The following is a 17,879-nucleotide window of genomic DNA, read 5'->3' as shown; positions in this document are numbered from 1 at the left end:
AGTCACTTTTCTACACCTGTCACAATTCGCTGGGAACGTTGCCCTTGCACTGCTGCCATGCTGCATGCTTCACTGGGGCTTATCAAGACCAGATGAGCTGTGGGGAGGACCTGGATCATTCCCCAGGGCCTGTCGGCTCCAAGTACAGCTGCTGGGATGGGGAGGATGTCCCATCTCTTCCCTACACTGTGCTTGTGAATAGCTCTACATCTCGCTTCAGTTTTGAGGGCTAGGATGGAGGGAATGGGTAGGGCTGAGCAAAACTGCCTTTTGTCTGACTAAAATATCTTTTGTTTGTTGGTCCAGGTGATTGGTCACAGTAACTTTGGATCCATCAGGGCCACGACGTGCGTGTATAAAGGTAAGGAGACAAACCAGTGATGCTTTGAGGAAAAGACCCTGGGAAGAGTGTATGAAGAGTTACACAGCTAGAGAGCTCAGGAAATCTTGAATATGTTCCAGATCTTGAGCCCCTTTTTCCCCAGTTCATCCACTGGCTTTCCAGGAAGGATTGTGTGATGCCGGAATGAAGAGGTGGGAGGGGAATGCTAGCCATGTCCTGAAGCTCCTTTGTGTGCCACGTTTATTTCTGTGGGAGCAGTGTCAGGTTCTGCTTCTCTAACAATGAGCCAGGCAGCAGGGATTTACTGTGTGATGTCTCTTTTTCTTTCAGGGAAATGGATTTACGAGGTGCTCATCTCCTCCCAGGGACTCATGCAGATTGGCTGGTGTACTCTCAACTGCAGATTTAATCAGGAGGTAGTGTAACTGCTGCACACGGCACAGGGCTGCTCTGTGTTCCTCCACTGCTTTTTAGGTCAGTGTGGAGCATCACATTGGTGCTGCGCTCCTACCCTGCTAGCATTTTGTGCCACACACTAGAAATACCAGGTCTGTGGTTTTAAAAATCTTTACTAAACTCTCTGGTCTGTGTTCACAGAATGGTGCACAGTGTGAAAGCCTTGCATGCTGGGTGCGTTGCTGTGCTCTGCTGCATGTAGCCACTACTATGGGTTGATTTTCATCTGACATCTCTAGAGGATGTGTGGGTCTGCAGAGCTGGTGGCCTGTCTCTTGGGATGGTGCTACGGGGCTTTTTTTGCCCAGGAGAGGCAGGCCCAGGCCAGCTCTTCTCAGGCACCGGGTGGGATGTTTGATGCTGGGAAAGATGTCAGCTGCAGAGTTCCACTATGTTACCACTCTGCAACATGTGAGAGGGGAGGTGATGGGCATCCTGGGGGGCTGCTTTGACGGAAGTTGGAAGTGTAGGGTGCCAGTACTCTTCTGACCCAGAAATGAGTAGGGAGTGGTGTATTTCTCTGAACCAAAGATCACAGACCACTGGATTCACTCCTAGAGTGAGGGCTTTTCCCAAGCTGAGCATGTGTGCTGGCAGCTGCTCTCCCTGTCTGCTGGTCTCCCCCTTAAAGCTGCTCTTGCAATGAGAGGGATTCTCTGTGCGTGATCTGGTCTGAGTCTCCTCTTTCATACTTTCAGGAAGGAGTTGGAGATACACCAGATTCGTATGCGTATGATGGAAACAGGGTGCGCAAGTGGAACGTGACTACTACCAACTATGGCAAAGTGAGTAGCTGTCCTCCCAGGAACGGGGTGTAGAGTAAAGAGAAGAAAGCAGGTGGCTCCTCCTGCTCGCTGGATTCTGCTGAGCCCTGTGAAATGCCCTCAAGCTGTCCTCTTTGCTTCAGTCTGCTCTTGGGGAGGCTGTGTACCAGCAATTGTTTGTACTTCAGGGGTGCTGGACATGCTGTGTGGGTGCTTTGTTTAGCAGCCCCAGCAGACTGATTCCCAGCACAGTGCTGCTGTTGGTCTCTGGAAGGCTCTGGTTCTCTGTGGCACATCAGAGGGTGATGCAGTGTTGGGATAAATACACATTTGATCCTGTGCATGTTCCTAGTGCTGAAGGGAAAAAAGATCCCAATCAGTGGCATGTGCAGCTTCCAGAAGTGTTTGAAGGTGCTATATGAGCTGCTGTGAGAAGGAACTCTCTCTTCTTCAACCCTGAATCACGAGGGATTGGTTGGGTTGCAATCTTTCTTCTGATGTGGGAACACCCTGGATATATGTTTAACCTTTGCTCTCCCTTTTCTGCAGTCTTGGGCAGCAGGAGACATCGTCAGCTGTCTGATAGACCTTGATGAGGGCACCATTGCTTTCTGCCTGTAAGCATCTTTGCCCAGTTCCCTGCTTTGTTGATGTCTGTGTGTAACATGAAGGTTTTCTCACTGCTCAGCAGGTTGCTGAGCCCTATTTCTGCCCTCTTCCCTTTAAGTTCCTTGGTACTTCCAGCCTTTGCTTTTCAGCTTTGTGTTCAGAAACCATCTAAACGGGCTGTTGACTCTCACAACTTCAGGTGAGAGCATTTGGCAGAAAGATGTTCAAGCTACAAAGTCTGTGTAAAGTTTGCTAGGATTTTGGAGAGGAGGGCATCTCTCGTGATCCTTAATACTACAGTTGGCTGAGCCACACCAATTGCTTTTGTGGTCAGTGTAGACCTTGCCTTTTCTAGATCCATGAGGAGCTGTGGAAAGGCTGATAAATCTCCAGCCTCTAACTCCTGTGCACAATGAGCAGAGGCCAGCCTGAATAAGAATTGTTCCCTGGCCCTAAACTACAGCCTGGGACAAATCAGCTGGAATTAAAAACTGTTAGATGCTCCATGTCATCTTTTAGAGAAGAGTATATTGAGAGCATTATCCTTCTATTTCAACCAACATCAAATGGATAAGGCCAAAAATGTCACCTGCCATTAAAATGTCCTGCTGGTTAGTTATCTCGTAAGGATTTTGATTGCCCTTGAAGCTGAGCGGGCTCTGCAGGCTCCAGTGCCTTCCTGCACCATTGTATGAAAATGGGAGTGCTGCTGTGCTTCCCATGGCTGTTACTCAGCAAAGCTGTGACGTTTGCATGTGTGTGCCAGGTTAAGAGTGACAGGAGGCATGACTGACATGTGTCTGTCTTGGCAAGTTGCTGGGAGGGGAACACAGATACTTGGATTCCCCAGTTGACCTCAAACCCCTCCTACTGTGACTAAAATCTCGTGTGTTTTCCTTCTTTCAGGAATGGCATATCTCTGGGAACCGCTTTTGATAACATCACAAGGGGCGCTGGAATGGCTTACTTCCCTGCCATCAGCCTCTCGTTCAAAGAGTCCGTTGCTTTTAACTTTGGGAGCCGTCCACTCCGATATCCTTTGGGTGTGGGGAGAGGAGGTCTGAGGGGAGAAGAGCCTGTCCTGAGACCATCCTTGGAGGCTGTAGAATATACATATCTGACTGCAGTTCACTTTCTTTTGTTGGCACTTGTGCGCAGAGCAGGGTCAGGGAGAGAAGAACCAGATACCCCCTCAGCTGGAGCAGAACTGCAGGGCACACAAACATCAGTGCTGGTCCCTGACAGTTTCTGAAATGAGATTTGCTTTCAGCTCTGAATCAGCAGCTACTGCTTCAGCTGGCAGCTGCCTGTTCCCAAGCACTCAGATCCTGCAAAGATCTCTCTCTCCAGGTTTGGAAACTCTAATGCTTCTGTGCTGCTGAGCCTCTTGGCCACTGGTCTCTTCTACCTCCCAGCCACACAGGACCTCTGACGTGGTAGGAGCATTGCCTGCTGCCTTTCTATGCGAACACTGAGACTTGCAGCTCCTGGGTGTGCCTGTTGATAGCTGTAGTGGAGGCTCCTGTCGGTCTTTCTGAAGAGAGCAGACGTGTGGTGTGAAATACTTGCTGCTCACAATATTGAGGAAGTGGGGATAAGCGCCTGTGGTTTATCATCCATTTAGAAGGCACTGTGGTTTGAACTGTGACTGAGGCATGCATGAGTGTAAAGTAAAGTAGAGAGACTGTCTTTTCCTTGCACAAACAAAAGAAGTCCTGAAAGGATCAGATTGCATTTTACCTTAACACTTGCCTACTTATCCAGTGGAAGGTTACCGCCCCTTGCAAGACCCTCCCGTTGCAGACCTAGTGAAGGCTCGCAAGCTGTTAGGCTACCTGAAGAATGTGATCCATATTGGAATAGATGTGACGGTAGGCTAATGTCACTGGATGGATCTGTGGGGCACCATGCTGGGAAATGTGGTTCTGCACTTCTCAGCACGTGCTGACAGCTCGGATGTTTCCATGCACCTGAGGGTCTAAACATTTGCATGCTTTCACATGGGGCACACATGGACCTGGAGCTCTTCGGCTTGCAAAATGGGATTCCTGATAGTTCCAGGGCTTAAGTTAAATCATACTGGGCTTTCTTGTTCTCAGTCCTATGAAGTTTCATTCCCAGTATGCAAGAGGTGATGTTTATCCGGATCAGAACTGCTGGATTTGATTTTGCAGCCTTGTTCATTTCTTAAACTTTTTACTAATGTCCTGGTGCAGCGATGTGGTGAAATTCTGGCAGGTCTGCCTTGACAACTGTTTTGGCTGTGGCACTGTTCACTAGAAACTGTTTTTTTCTGCTAGGGTGAGAGATGATCTGTTTATGTCCAAAGCATAGGGAACACCATCTGCTATGGTCTTGGCTTGAATGGAGGCCTTGTTTACTAGTTGACCTCCTCTGTAAGGATTCCCATTTACAAATTATCATGTACACTGGAACCCTTTTGGAAAAACAGATTGTCAGAATGCACGCATGTGAGGATAGTAACTGACATCTGACTGCACTACAGCTCTCCAGAGGCAAGGGCCTGGCTGCTTTGCCATCCTAACTTCCCATGTTCAAGGTTTTCACTGCAGTCAGGCGTGATACAGCAAAAGGTGGCTGCTCCATGCCTCCGGTTCATTCAGCCGTTGGTGTATGGGTGGATTGGGCTGGATCCAAGCCGTGTGTTTTTCTGGGTTTGTCGTTGCAGGAGGGGAAGCTGGTGGAGAAGGACACGTCCATGTGGCAGCTGCAGGGAGAACCCACAGTGTTGATTACATTAGCCCACATCTTCAATTATTTCTCTCCTCTCATGGTGAGTTTTGCCTGCCCACTGCAAGCTTCTGTAGGTGCCTGTTGTTGTGCTTGCAAGGGCGGGGAGGTAAACCTCAGCTTTGGCTGGGAAGTGACTGTGCCTTGGAGGACTGTTGACCTGGCTCTCTGTCTGCAGTGCAAGGTGTACCTGGTGGAAGATGTGCTCATGACCTTCCTGTTGAGCATCCTTGAGCGAGGTGGATCAGTGGAGGCCCATCCCCTTATTCAGCAGCTGCTGGATCTCATGTGGCTTCTTATGGAGGTGAGTTGCTAGGGTGCTGGTTCCTCCCCAGGGATCACAGAGAGACCTTGAGAGCTGCTGAGAACAGGAGCCTTCCGTAGACGATGCTGGTAATGATCAGCTTCTTTCCCTTCCTGGTGACAACATCCCTTTTTTTGTGGTAGACCACCCTCTCACCTAGCTCGTCTGGCTGCTGCTTCACACCAAGGGATTGAGGGTTGAATGCAGAGTAATTGGTAATGGTGACACTGGCAATGAGCTAACAAAGCATTTCTAGGCTTCTCCTACTGCTAAAGGAACCGGTGATGTTGAATAACTTCCTGCTTCTGGGAACATCAAATTAATCAATAAGAAATTAGTTGGTCTCTTGGATGTTATTAATGCTTATGGAACTGCGACGGTCTTAAATGCCACCGTGTGCCCCAAGAGATTGGTCAAAGTGTGCAGGACTGGGGTGCAAATGGACACTGCACTCTCTCCACCTCTGGCACTGCTGGGGAAGAACCCGCTTCAACTTCCCATGCCCCTTCCTGTCCAAGCTGGATGAGATTACGCCTTCCTGGGACACTTGTTTGAGGCAACCTTTGCTAGCCACTGGGAAGCTGCTGCTGCTGGAGTGCTGGGGTGGTTACAGCCAGTCACTGCCAGAGATCAGCTTGGAGACAGTGTGTCTGTCCTTTGGGGTAACAATTAACAGATATGGGCACTGGTCCAGCCAGCTGTCATGAAAAGTTTAATTGAAAAATGTCATGACCCCCTCAGGGCTCATCATCTTAGAAGTGAAGCTGAACACCCTGATAGGATTATTGTGTTTGTGGAAGAGCTGGCTGTCATCCTGCTGGTTGGCTATGAGTTGGACTCAGAAAGACAGCTCTTCCATCATCATATTTACACAAGAGGAACTTCTTTCCTTTCTGGGTTGGTTCTGCCAACACTGTGTGTTGGGTAGGTTCAGGGGATACGAGGATGGGTGACTCAGCACAACTAAATAGGACCTGAGACTTTGGCTTTTTGTAGATGACTTTTGGGTTGGTTTTACTAGTGCAGAATCTTGTTTCCCTGTAGCAAAGCAATGGCACCAACTTCTGCTTGGACTCTGTCCTGTGGAGTCAGATGGACACACACTGTGGGTTCAGAGCACTTGCTTTTTCAGTCAGAAGTGAATGCCTTCTTCCAAGGTCACACTCTGGGGATGATAGCTGTTCCCAACTCCATCCTGTTGCTGTTCAATGTATTTCTTATTTTCTCAGGAGTATGAAGTGCATGAGTGCCTCAAGCAGCTACTGATGTCCCTGCTGCGGGCTTATAGGTTCTCCCCCATCATCCCAGACCTGGGATTACAAGTGAGTTGCACTTCTGAATCTCTAGGAATCTGTAACTAGCCAGCTTCTGTCCTGTCTCCTTGTCCAAAAGTACACAATGTTTTGGATTTTGCAGTTGTTTGATCCAGAGATGGCAGTTCTGTCACATTGTACCTATTGGAGAGTCGTATCCTCTTCTGTAGATGGAGTCACTTTTGCTTCTCCTGTTTCCCTAGATTCACTACCTCCGGCTCACCATTGCAGTCTTGAAGCATGAGAAATCCAGGAAATACCTACTCAGCAATGTTCTGTATCCTTTGTGCCTCCTCTAGTCTCGGTTCTCCCTGCCCTCAATAATGCAGCCAAGGAGACTTCAAGGATCTCCAGGTCCTGGCAGGCAGAAGCCACCCTATCTTTGAGAGGTCATTTCTAATTTCTCAGATCTCCTCTGTCTGCCTGATACCGTTCTCTGCAAAGTCCTGCTTTGAGGAGGGGGAGCAGTGTCGTCTAGTCCACATCCTACTGACACAGAGGACTTCATTTCTACCTGACTGACCTCTCTAATGTCCCTAGAGCAAAAAAACTTTCTGAGCAGTCCAGCTGCCATGCTAGCATTTGGGCAGCTGCTGTGATAACTGCGTGGGTCTTCTCCCAGGAGAAGGGGGCTCTGGATCTTGCAGAGCTTTGAGTGGTTGTTTGGAAAGGGGTCTCTCACTACAGCTCTGGAAACATGCCCTGTACCTTCTCCCAACATAGCCGCTGTGCTTGCTTTAACTTGGCCGCAGCTTCGATGTGCTCCGTTCGGTTGTGTTCTTCTACATTAAGAGCCCGCTGCGTGTGGAGGAGGCTGGTTTGCAGGAACTCATTCCCACCACGTGGTGGCCAAACCGCTTCACCAAGGAGGTGAGTAAGGGCACATCCGCTAAGGAGACTGGAAGGGTTTTATGGCCTGCTGTCCCCATCATTTTCTGGCTGAGAAAGTCGGATCCCCATGTTTCCAGCTGCATTAGCACTGGTGAACTCTGCAGAGCTGTGTGAGAGTTGTAGCTTCTCCATTGCCCTGTCATCTTTATTATCCCTTAGAGAGGATGTTTGGGGTGTGTTGCTCAGGGCAGGGGAGGGGGACAGTTTTCTGTGACAACAGGTTTGGAAGGGAACCTCACAGTGTGTAAGGAATTACAGGTTGACTTGGGTGTCCTCAAAATATCTCCTGCCTTTGCTTGTTACGAGGCCAGGGAAGACCTGTTTAGGTGTGCTGCCAGCTGCAGCTGCACGCTGGTACGTTGTTTCAGGGAGTTTCTGCTCTCCCTTTGGCAAGACGTTGTCCCTATGCAGTGATCTCCTACTAATCAGTGTCTGTCCCCCAACCAGGGTAAGGAGAGTAAGGAGGTGAAGGAGGAGGGTGCTGAGGAGAGACTGAGGCGACGGGCGTATGAAAGAGGCTGCCAGCGGCTCAAGAAACGCATTGAAGGTGTGTGAGGAAGGAGAGGAATTGCCAAGATCCCATATCTTTTGTGCAGCCAGGGCAACTGACCCTTGAGCTGTTTCCAAATCCCCTTCACAACCTGAAGTCCGGCTGTGTTCCTGCCAGGACAGGCTGTACTGCAGAGGCAGGGGCCAGCCATTATTTGGTGGAGGGGTACGAGTGCTGGGACCCCACTGCACAGACCTGCAGCATCCAACCATGGGACACGAGCAAACCAAAATTCCTGTTTAGGGGCATTGTTTATCAGCTGTGGATGAATTTATTGCTAGGTGGCAGAGGAGAAAATTCTCACAGTTGATAGGATTAGCATTCTGCTGGCACCGGTTCTGCCTGGGCCCCCTCTGCCTTTCTCCTGGGGACAGGGTACTGCCGTTGGGGTTAATACGGGTAGATGCTCTCCAGTGCTCGTTTTCTGATGGCGGACATGTGTCCTCATTTTAGTGGTGGAAGGTCTCCAGGTTCAGATTCTGAAGCTGCTGCTGAACAACAAGGACAGAGGAGGGGTAAGTGCTCTTTGGATCGTTTGCTACAGTATCTCCACATCACAGGACTTGTATGGGTTTACCACCTGCTTTTCCTCCTGCCAGGGGGAAGCCTCCAGATACATCTTCCTAAACAAATTCCGCAAGTTTCTTCAGGAGAATGCTAGCAACAGAGGGGTAAGTCAGAGAGCCAGCCTTCCCTCAAGCCTCACCCTGAGAGCTCTCTGGCACCTTCAGGCTGGGAACTCTGCTTCCAGCAGTCTAGATACAGCAGGGATTGGGGAGGAGGGAGAAGATCTGAGGCTAGAAACCAGGCAGCTTGTCCAAGTCCTGTGCAGTGATTTATGGGAAAGCAGTCCTTGGGAACATCCTTGGGTGGGAGCTGAACGTCCTCCCAAAATCCCTCGGGGAGCATGGCTGTGGAGTGCTCTGCCACAGCTGGCCTGCTGGCTTTGGCATCCTCTTCGCTGCTTGGGTGGGGACTGTTCTGGCCCTGGATCAGGCTGTTGGCCTGCAGCTTTGGGAGGTAGGCATCTGCTGTTGCAGGAAACCCTTTCTTCACCTGCATCTCTGTGTTCATGATCAATCCCATCTGTCATGGTGGAGCACGTGGTATCCATCCTCCTCTGTCAGATCAGCTTGTTCTTTCAGTGCCCAGGACTTTCTAGAGGTGGAAACTGCTGCCTACCATTAGGGCTGGGCTCTCTCCAGGTGCTGGCAGCTAGAGATAATAGCGAGGCTGAGAACCCAAAGTTTCTGCCTGCCCCATGTGGCCACTGGGACTAAGATGCACTTTCACACCTGCCCTGATGACTGAACTCTCATTCTTGCCCTAGAACTTGACTGTGCTGTGCCCACCAGAGTACATGGTGTGCTTCCTGCACCGGCTTATTGCTGCCCTGCGTTTCTTCTGGGATGGCCACAAGGCAAAGTCCCCTGCCGCACTGAGCAGTGAAGGTGAGGCCTGGAGGAGAAGCTTTGAGGACGTGTCTGCGGTTAGGACAAAGTTTGCCTCTTGGCAGTGCTCTCCAGGTTGCTGGAAATTTTGTGTTTCTCACATATAGGTGCTTGAGCCTTCTGTCACCCTGTGTCTGTAGTTCCCACCAGTCACTCTGGGAAATTCCTGTCTACAGATCTATTCTAGTTAACGTCCAGACCTGAGACTTGCAAAGAGGCACCTGTGCTGTTTGCTAGCTTCCCCTCTATGCTCTGGAGCAGTCCAGTATTGATTATGGGTCTGTAGGAGGGCAGCTCAGTGATCCCGTAGTCAAAGTTTAGGGGAAGATATTTGGTTTTATGGTTCCCAGACTGCGGGATTAAGCAGAAACCAAGTCAGCACCAGTTGCTTTCCCACCCTCAAACCCCACCTTGCCTGTCCTGCTGCGATCTGCTTGGCACTCCCTTTTCTTACTTATAGGCTGATCCTTTCTCTAGACTCAGTAATAAGTGCCTTACAAGCCTTGTGGGACTAAGAGACAGAGCTGGAGTAGCCACATGGAGAGCTGCCGAGTTTTTTGGTGATCCAGTTTCCCCCAGTGACTGTTGTTGGGAGGGGGGGGAAGTACTGGGAGGCTTGTTGTCGATGGCCATCAGTTGCTCCTTTTTCTGTGTGGATCTAATACTTGCTTCATTGTGGAAATCACCTCTGCCCTAATGGCTTGTGCTTTTATGACAACAAAAGCTGTCCCTAAATGTTAGTCCGGGCTGGACCCTGGAGTCTGTCTTAGGAGGGCTTACATGTCTGTGTGGATCCTGTGCACGGAACTCATGGAAAAAACAAATCTCCTTCTCTGCCTTAGAGGCGTATATCCCTCCTCAACTCTTCTATAATGGGAAGGTGGATTATTTTGATCTTCAGCGACTTGGAGGTCTCCTGTCTCATCTCAAGAAGACTCTGAAAGGTAAGTGCTCTCATTTCCAATACCTGCATCCAGGTCCTGGCTGGAGTTCACCCAAGAGACATCCCAGGGAGGGAGCCATGGGTAATGAATTGTGATTAAATTTAAGGAGATGAGACTTGAATTTTAATGAGATGCAAGTTATGCTGAAGAAGACATTGTCCCTCTTGGGTGGAGCATCCTTTAAGTTAACAGTTTACTGTTTATATCCCTGAATGGGGCCTGTGGCTAGTGGAGGGAAGGGGGTTGTCTGGGAATACCCTCTGGTGTGGTGCTCTTGCTGCACCACAGCCGAGGGCTGGGAGCTGTCAAAGCGCTGACTGTCAGTCTGGCTCTGCTGGGTGTGAAGGATGGCCAGGATTTACTTGCTGTACCACTTCGGGCAATAGCAGCCCTGTGTATGTACTGCAGCCATGTGTTTCTATGCAGCACGCTTCTCTGGCAAAAGACTTTCAAAGCCTCCCTTTTGGAAGGGCACGAAACCCATTGCCATTCAGTCAGACTTGGTTTGTCTCTGGTTTCTGGCTATGTGGCGCTTGGCTTTGGCTCAGATCTCTCTTCTCTTTCCTCAGTGTGTTTGCAAGAGTAGGACCGTTTTCCCTGTCTCAAGTTGGTGTCTGGCTGTTCAAAATTAGATTACTTAACTTGAGAACCATGTCATCTCCTCTGGTCTCTTACCAAGGTCTTCCTGGCCATCTTTAAAGACAGAGCTATGGACTAGAGGACATGTTCAGGCTTTGTACAGCAGAGCCGTCAGCACAGCCTTCCTCTGGGCAGAGAATGGGTTCTGGTCTGAGTCTCAGTCCTAGTGATTTGAGAACATATCATGGGACAGCACTGAAGAACTGGATGCTTAGAAAATGGTCTCAGGCGCTGAGTTTCCTTCCCTGTGCTAGTCAAGTTTGGCCCCGGTGGTTGTCTCCTGGTTCCTCAATTATTCTACTTATTGGTGGTAGGACCAGGAACAAAAATGGGTCCTGGGTGAGCAGCACCCACCACTGCTCGGTCTCTGCTGTGTTAGCAACAGCAGACCTATTCCACATAAGGAAGCTGGGGGAAAGGTGAATTTGTTCTGATGCGCTATCCAACTTCACCGGCTGCTTCTCTACTGCTGAGAAGCAGGAAAGAGGATGAGCCTAGGGCTGCCTCGTGGGCAGTGAAGGGTGACTCCTGCATTCACAGGTCCTTTGGTGTGCTCTGTGCAGATGACCTGGCTGCAAAAGCCAATGTCCTGATCGACCCTGCAGAGCTGCAAGCAGTGACTATGGACGATCTCGATGAAGATGAGGAATCAGCAACATCGACAGCACAGGTGAGCCGTGTGCTGTTATTCGCTTGCAGGGGCCCTGGTGCCTGGGCAGCAAGCTCAGCCTCTGGCTAGAAAAGCTTTGCTTTAGAGGAAGGCAGTGTCTGGGCCAGGACTGTAACCAGCCCCCGGGCAGTCAGGTAAACAGCTGCACTTGCATGAGGGTCACTGGAGATCAGCAAGGTCCTGGATGCACCAAGTTTGAGTACCAAAATTGTCTTTGCTCTGATCTCTCACTACCCACTGCTCTGAATACGGCCCCTCCCCTCCATGGCAGCTCTGGCATTTGAAAGGGTGCAAGGCGACTGCAGACAGAGCAGCTTCTTGCTGTGCAGATCTGCTGCTTGTACCTGGCATGTGCCCTTAGGGGAAGGAATATCCATTTGCTAACCGGGCACTGCTGGCCCAGCCATGATAGGAAGGGTATCTGCTCACCTTCCAGTGGCCACTGAGCATCTATACCAACATCCTTGCAGGGACAAGGGAGGAATAGCGGGCAGCCAAACAGCTAGAACTGTTTCTCTCTTAATTTCTTTTCAGTCTCAGCGTCCCTCAGCTGCCCTGGCCATTGGTGGAGCTCTCGCTAGACCTGGCTGGCTCAGCTCCCCCACCCTGGGCCGTGCCAACCGCTTCCTCAGCACGGCAGCCGTCAGCCTGATGAACCCGCGTCGGCCTCTTGGCAACCTGGAGAAGATCAAAGTGCGCACGCTAAGTGTGGAGCAGCGGACAGAGGAGGACAGTGAGTAGTACTTCTGCTGTGTGCTAGCATGGCCCAGATGGTCCCTGGGAGAATGGTGTCTTCCAGCTCCCAGTACTCAAAAGAGGAAAGCAATCTATTTACTGCCAGCATTGCTCCTTCCCATTTGTAGTTGAAGGCAGCCATGGAAATGAGGGTCTCTTACTGGGCAGACCCCCAGAGGAGCCAGACCAGCCCATCACAGAGAACTCCCTCCTGGAAGTCCTGGATGGGATAGTGATGATGTACAACCTCAGTGTCCACCAGCAGCTTGGGAAGGTAAGCGGCACGTGCTATGCAGGAATCCATTTCTCCAACCTCCATGCTTCTATGCTGACTCTCTGTTTTCTGCTTATTTCGTTACTGTGCCTGCCCTTTCCTTCTCTCCTAACCCCCGTGGGGCATGGTTGCATGTTTATGTGTCTAGGGAAAAACATACCCTTATTGTTGGAATCTGCTTGTTTTTCAGATGGTTGGTGTGTCAGATGATGTGAATGAATACGCAATGGCACTGAAAGACACTGAGGAGAAAATCAGCCGCTGCCCAAAGAGGGTAAGTGTCTCTGTAGTCCCAGCTTCCTTCTCTTGTAGAACCTCAGTATCTGGCAAAAATGAAGAAGCACAGTGGGTGATTTCCAGCCTTGGAGCAGCCAATGTCTTGGATGGGGTAGTAATCCATGCCTGGAGCTGGCAGCCCACGTATCACACTGCGCCAACCCATTGTACCACTGCCTCCAGGCACAGGGGGACTGAAGCAAATGCTTCACCTTCTCTGGGACAAGCTGTGGCAGCTTGCAAACTTCCATGTGCTGCAGACACCTCGGAGCCAATCTCCTGGGGTGGGGACCCTCCAGTGCTGGACTGGGGACACATCTGTCCTTTTCCAGTTGCCAGAGACTGAGTGTATCTGATGAAAGATTAAAAAAAGTATCTGACAGTAGTTGACCCTAAAGCTGCTGCCCACACTGGACCAAGATCTGCATCAGGCCTTGTGGGCTGCAGCTGAGACTGGTCAGCGCTCTGTAGAGCACTGATTCCCACTCCCTCCGCAGAAAGGCTGCTGATCCCTTTCCCTCCTGCCAGTGCTCCCTAGCTAGCCCCAAGGTGGTATTCGCTTTTCGTATTATTTGTCCAGCTCTGAAAAAGGATACTATAAATGGCAGTGACATCTGCCCTCACATCTCTGCACTCTTTTCAGAGGAGAGACATCCACGAGGAACTGCTGAAGAGTCAAAAGGTCTTCTCCGAGAAGCTGAATCACCTAAGCCGACGCCTCGCCTGGATAAATGTCACCATTTATTCAAAGGTGGGCAGGAGCATAATGTGAGCAGCTCAGAGGAGACCGAGCAAGTGACCCTCTGTATCTGTGCTGCTCGGCTCACATGTCACAGGTGGTGTTTTCCCTGGTGCTGGATCAATGCAGATGATCTTTGGGGCTCATTTTTCCCTTCTTGTGCATCAGAGACTCCTTCCTAGGCCTGGAAGGAAAGGCCCAGGCTTGGTCCCATGGTGTTTGTCAGGACACAGCCCAGTCTGTTCCGAGCTGTGCGTGGTGCTGTAGGCTTTCCCTGCGGGCGTCAGACCTCTGCAGCACAGACAGAAGAGTGCAGGTCAAAGGGAGGTTCAGTTCTCAAGGCATGTCTAGAGGATAGAGGCTACCGTGAACCATTTCCCTGAGCTGTGCTGTGCATCACAGGGAGGTCTCACTAATGCTGCTCTTCCTGGAATCTGCAGGATCCAAGCCTATGAGTTGTTCAGGTGTCCTCCCCTTCTTCTCTTTTTCCCACAGAGAGAGAGCACATTCTGCATTTAGTAAAGCAGTGACTGTTTGCACAGGTTGTCCCTTCTTCCCTCCATTCACCATTTTCCAGGATAAAGTCTCTGGTCTGTTTTCGCACAAGCAGTTTATGCTCTTGCACTCCGCAGATCCCCTCTTCCTGTCTTCCCTTGCGCGTTGCCGCACCCCATCTGTGTTTGTAGCTTTTTTGTGCTGGGGAAGAAGACACGTTTCCCTGAACAGGCAGTGGCAGCAGGGTCTCTGCATGTGTCCCAGGATGTAAGCGGAGAGGGGAAGAGTGGTAGTTCCTATGACCGCATCTGGCAGAGCTGCAGCGGCTGATGTGCTCTTTGCTCATCCCCTCCTTTACTCACGGAGCGGGGCTGCAAGGCATAGCGCTGCGCTGCAGAAGCTCTCCAGCTGCATTAGCATAGCCCATGTTTGCCAGAAAATAAACCTTTCTTCCCTGACTGCTCTTGAAAGGCTGAGGGGCATTACTAGTGTGCATTGCAGGTATTGCTGCAGTGGCCCACGCAGAAACACTATTCGTGTCTCCAGATGATCTATTGTCGTATTAAACGCAGGTGCCCGCCTCCCATCAGGAGTGCGGTGTCACCTTTCTGGATGAATCAGCAACAACTGGGAGTGAAGGTTACCGCCGTCCCTGCTTGTGCTCCTGTCCTGGCCTGCATGGCCCGCAGCGAGAGCGGTTCACTAGCTGGCTCAGGCTGTGAAATGTGCCCCAGGAGCTGAGCGAGCTTGCTCTGGAGAGGAATATGGCTGCACAGAGGAGCTTGTCCATACTGCCTGTACCTTCAGGACTCCATCTCACAGGTCTCTGCTGGTTCCGTGGAGACATCCACCCAGCAGGCTCCTGCGTCCCTGGGACTTGTGTGGAGAGACACGTCTCTGTGGGTGTTGCAGGTGCTGCTGATGCTGATGGAGAGGAAGAGACTGGTTCTGTCTAGAGGTGAAGTCCTGCTCTGTGCTGAGGTGTCAGAGCACGGGAGAGGCTGCTCCTTCCTCAGGGGAATTAGTCACCAGTTTATTCTGAGTTGAGGCATTCAAGGTTAGACGAAAGGGAGCACTACAGCTTAGTTTTAAAGCAGATCATCCTCCCTTCAAAACATCCCTGTGGGAAAACCATTTCAGCTTATTTTATTACAACACTGTATTTGTCCATCACACAGTGGGTAATCGCATCTTTGTATCCTCTTGGTGTAGGCTTTCTTCTAGCTTGGCAATACCTGAAATGATGTTTTGAGGTTGTCAAGCCTTAATAAAACCAAATGCAGCTTTCTTTACCTTCATGCTCTCTGCACAATTGCTTTTTATCCTGAAAGCAACAGTTGAGCTGTGTGTCGGTGTCGAGGTAAAGATGCCTTTTAGTCAATGTAGTTGATTTGCACTAGTTCAGTCTGGTGTACAGAACAAACCCATGTCAATCTCCCAAAGGTGGTAGCGACATACTTTAGAAAAGCCACTAAGCAAATGAAATCGCTTATCTGCACCTCTGATTTTAATTTCTTTTTTAATTAGAAGTATAATCCTCCTCCATCTATTTTTATGCAAATTGCTATTGCTTACGATATTTCTTGACATTTCAGGATACGAAACAATATTTCATCTTTCTGTGGCTTTGTTGGTGCTGGTTTTTATAGCTTAAGGTTATGTAGATGTCCTTAAATTTCCTGTTTTTAATTTAGGACCCCCTGCATTTTGCTTAGAGAAGGAAGAGGCCGATGTTCCTCAGGACAGTAAATCTGGTTGAATGGCTGGCACAGAATCCGAAAGGCTGTGGCCGCCTGTTGCAAAGATCTGAGTTGGTATGAGCTTTCAGCCTGTTCCCATTTAATTCCTGCAGAGGACCAGCTTTCTTTCCAGCAGATTTATGCTGGATTTGCTAGTGCCTGCCTTCCTTCAGCCAGTGTACTTGGAATAAGAACTAGCACGCCTTTTTTGCGATCAGACCTGTGTGGTCAGATGTGCCCTACCAAGGAGTAGTTCTTGGAGGGTTTCAAGGCTCAGTGAGACAAAGCCACAGTACGTTGGTGACTGTTGTTCTCTGAGCCTGAGGTTGGTGTAGAGATCTCTGTTCCTTCCACCTGACGCTTCTGTGGCTCGATGAAAAGACTGAATGGCACAGATCTGGTTAATGAACTTAGAGCAGTGGTCTGAGGAACATCTCAGACATGGAGATGTTTCTGAGGTCTAACTGTGGTGCTGATTGTTGTGTTTCCCCAAAGAGAAGCTGGACAAAACTGAATGGGGACTGTTGTGTTCTCTCTGGCCAGGAGAAGATGCAGGATATATATTGGCTGCTGCGAGTGTGCATCCGCACCATCGAGCATGGTGACAGGACGGGCTCACTTTTTGCTTTCATGCCAGAGTTCTACCTCAGCGTGGCTATGAACAGCTACAGCGCACTCAAGAACTACTTCAGCCCTGTAAACAGCATGGAGGAGCTTCCAGGTAAGTGGATGGGGACGCCTTGCTAATTCTGGCCTGATAAAGACTAAAGCAAGCCACATCCTTATGGTGAAGTAGTGGTAGTTGGGCACCATCCCTTCTGTGTCCCTTCCTGATTGTGATGTGCTGCACCGGTATATTATTGTCTGTGTGCTGTGGTGTGGGCACTGAGTGCTGTTCCTTCAGTAGGTACCCACTGGTGAGCCATGGCGTTGCTGTGCTCAGGCAGGGAGCCCATGCCTTGCCTGAAGCTGTCGCAGTGTTGGCTGTAGGGAAAATCACTGGCAGCTATGGATTTTGTTTCCAAGGAGGTACCAGGAATGGGCTGGGATGCTGGAAGACGTGATTGCCCAGGCAACACGTGCCAGTGCCTGCTGGTTTCTGGGTGGGAGGAGATGTGCCATGAGTGCAGGAGTTGGGACTGCTTTCGAACCCCCCTGGGATTTGGATATGTTCTTGTGGAGATGACCACCCACTTGATGCCAAGAGTCTGTGTTTAGGTGGATTCCCTCTGTGCACGTTCTGTGCTTTTCCTGGCTAAGTGATCCCACTGAGCTCTTAGCAAATAGTCCTGTGCTTTTCAGAGCCCATGAAGGTAAGAAGAGCTTCTGTTCCCACCAACACATAGCTAAAGTGTTTACGTCCATTAAGCGAGGGCTGTGCCTGCTGTTCAGGGAGCAGCAGAATTGAGCGGTAGCAGATTTCTTGAGGGCTTGCAGGCTGGACGTGGCTTTTCTGCATAGATCTCAGGTGTGACTTGTGTTGCTCAGACTCTTCTGCATTAGGCATCTCTTCCTTGCCATCCAACTCAATTGCATGGTTTTATCTTTCTCTGAGTAACAGTTTCAGACTCTGCAGACTGAGGCGAGAGGCTCTGTTGGAGCCCAGTGTGTTTTCCCAGCTGTCTGTTTTGACACCTAGGCACATAACAAAGCTGCAGTTAGCTGTAGCAGGAGTGAATTCCATGGCCTGTGCCGTGTCCCCAGGAATGCTGGGACCACGGGGCTGCCCATCAGGCCGTCGGGTGACCCCTACTCCCTCCTTCTCTTTGCAGGCTACGAAGAGACCCTGATGCGCCTCGCTGCCATCCTGGCCAAGCATTTTGCTGACTCGAGGATTGTGGGCACAGGTAAAGCTGCACTCCTCTGCTTTGGGGTTATGCCCCGTCTGGGGTTATTCCTCACCTGCCTGAGTGTAAGCTCTCTAAGTGAGGGTCAG

At 50.3% G+C, this 17,879-nt stretch overlaps 1 protein-coding gene across 7 annotated transcripts in view; it reads left to right on the top strand.

Annotated features, from left to right (window-relative positions):
* RNF123 (ring finger protein 123) overlaps nt 1-17,879 on the top strand; it is a 54,525-nt gene that overhangs the window by 11,673 nt on the left and 24,973 nt on the right. For all 7 annotated transcript variants that reach the window (XM_054838419.1, XM_054838423.1, XM_054838417.1 and 4 more), the window contains exons 6-28: nt 307-361; nt 674-759; nt 1,498-1,584; nt 2,113-2,180; nt 3,079-3,204; nt 3,929-4,043; nt 4,862-4,966; nt 5,102-5,227; nt 6,457-6,549; nt 6,744-6,817; nt 7,293-7,410; nt 7,879-7,978; nt 8,435-8,496; nt 8,581-8,652; nt 9,312-9,432; nt 10,275-10,376; nt 11,579-11,685; nt 12,220-12,418; nt 12,549-12,694; nt 12,885-12,968; nt 13,614-13,721; nt 16,487-16,664; nt 17,716-17,790. In XM_054838419.1, the coding sequence (XP_054694394.1) occupies nt 307-361; nt 674-759; nt 1,498-1,584; nt 2,113-2,180; nt 3,079-3,204; nt 3,929-4,043; nt 4,862-4,966; nt 5,102-5,227; nt 6,457-6,549; nt 6,744-6,817; nt 7,293-7,410; nt 7,879-7,978; nt 8,435-8,496; nt 8,581-8,652; nt 9,312-9,432; nt 10,275-10,376; nt 11,579-11,685; nt 12,220-12,418; nt 12,549-12,694; nt 12,885-12,968; nt 13,614-13,721; nt 16,487-16,664; nt 17,716-17,790 (2,407 nt within the window). The remainder of the gene's footprint in view (nt 1-306; nt 362-673; nt 760-1,497; nt 1,585-2,112; nt 2,181-3,078; nt 3,205-3,928; nt 4,044-4,861; nt 4,967-5,101; nt 5,228-6,456; nt 6,550-6,743; nt 6,818-7,292; nt 7,411-7,878; nt 7,979-8,434; nt 8,497-8,580; nt 8,653-9,311; nt 9,433-10,274; nt 10,377-11,578; nt 11,686-12,219; nt 12,419-12,548; nt 12,695-12,884; nt 12,969-13,613; nt 13,722-16,486; nt 16,665-17,715; nt 17,791-17,879) is intronic.

This window comes from Grus americana, chromosome 11 (genome assembly GCF_028858705.1).
Source record: "Grus americana isolate bGruAme1 chromosome 11, bGruAme1.mat, whole genome shotgun sequence".
In the NCBI taxonomy this organism is placed as follows: Eukaryota; Metazoa; Chordata; class Aves; order Gruiformes; family Gruidae; genus Grus; species Grus americana.
Note: the sequence above shows the minus strand (reverse complement) of the source record. Positions and strands in the feature narration are given on the sequence as shown.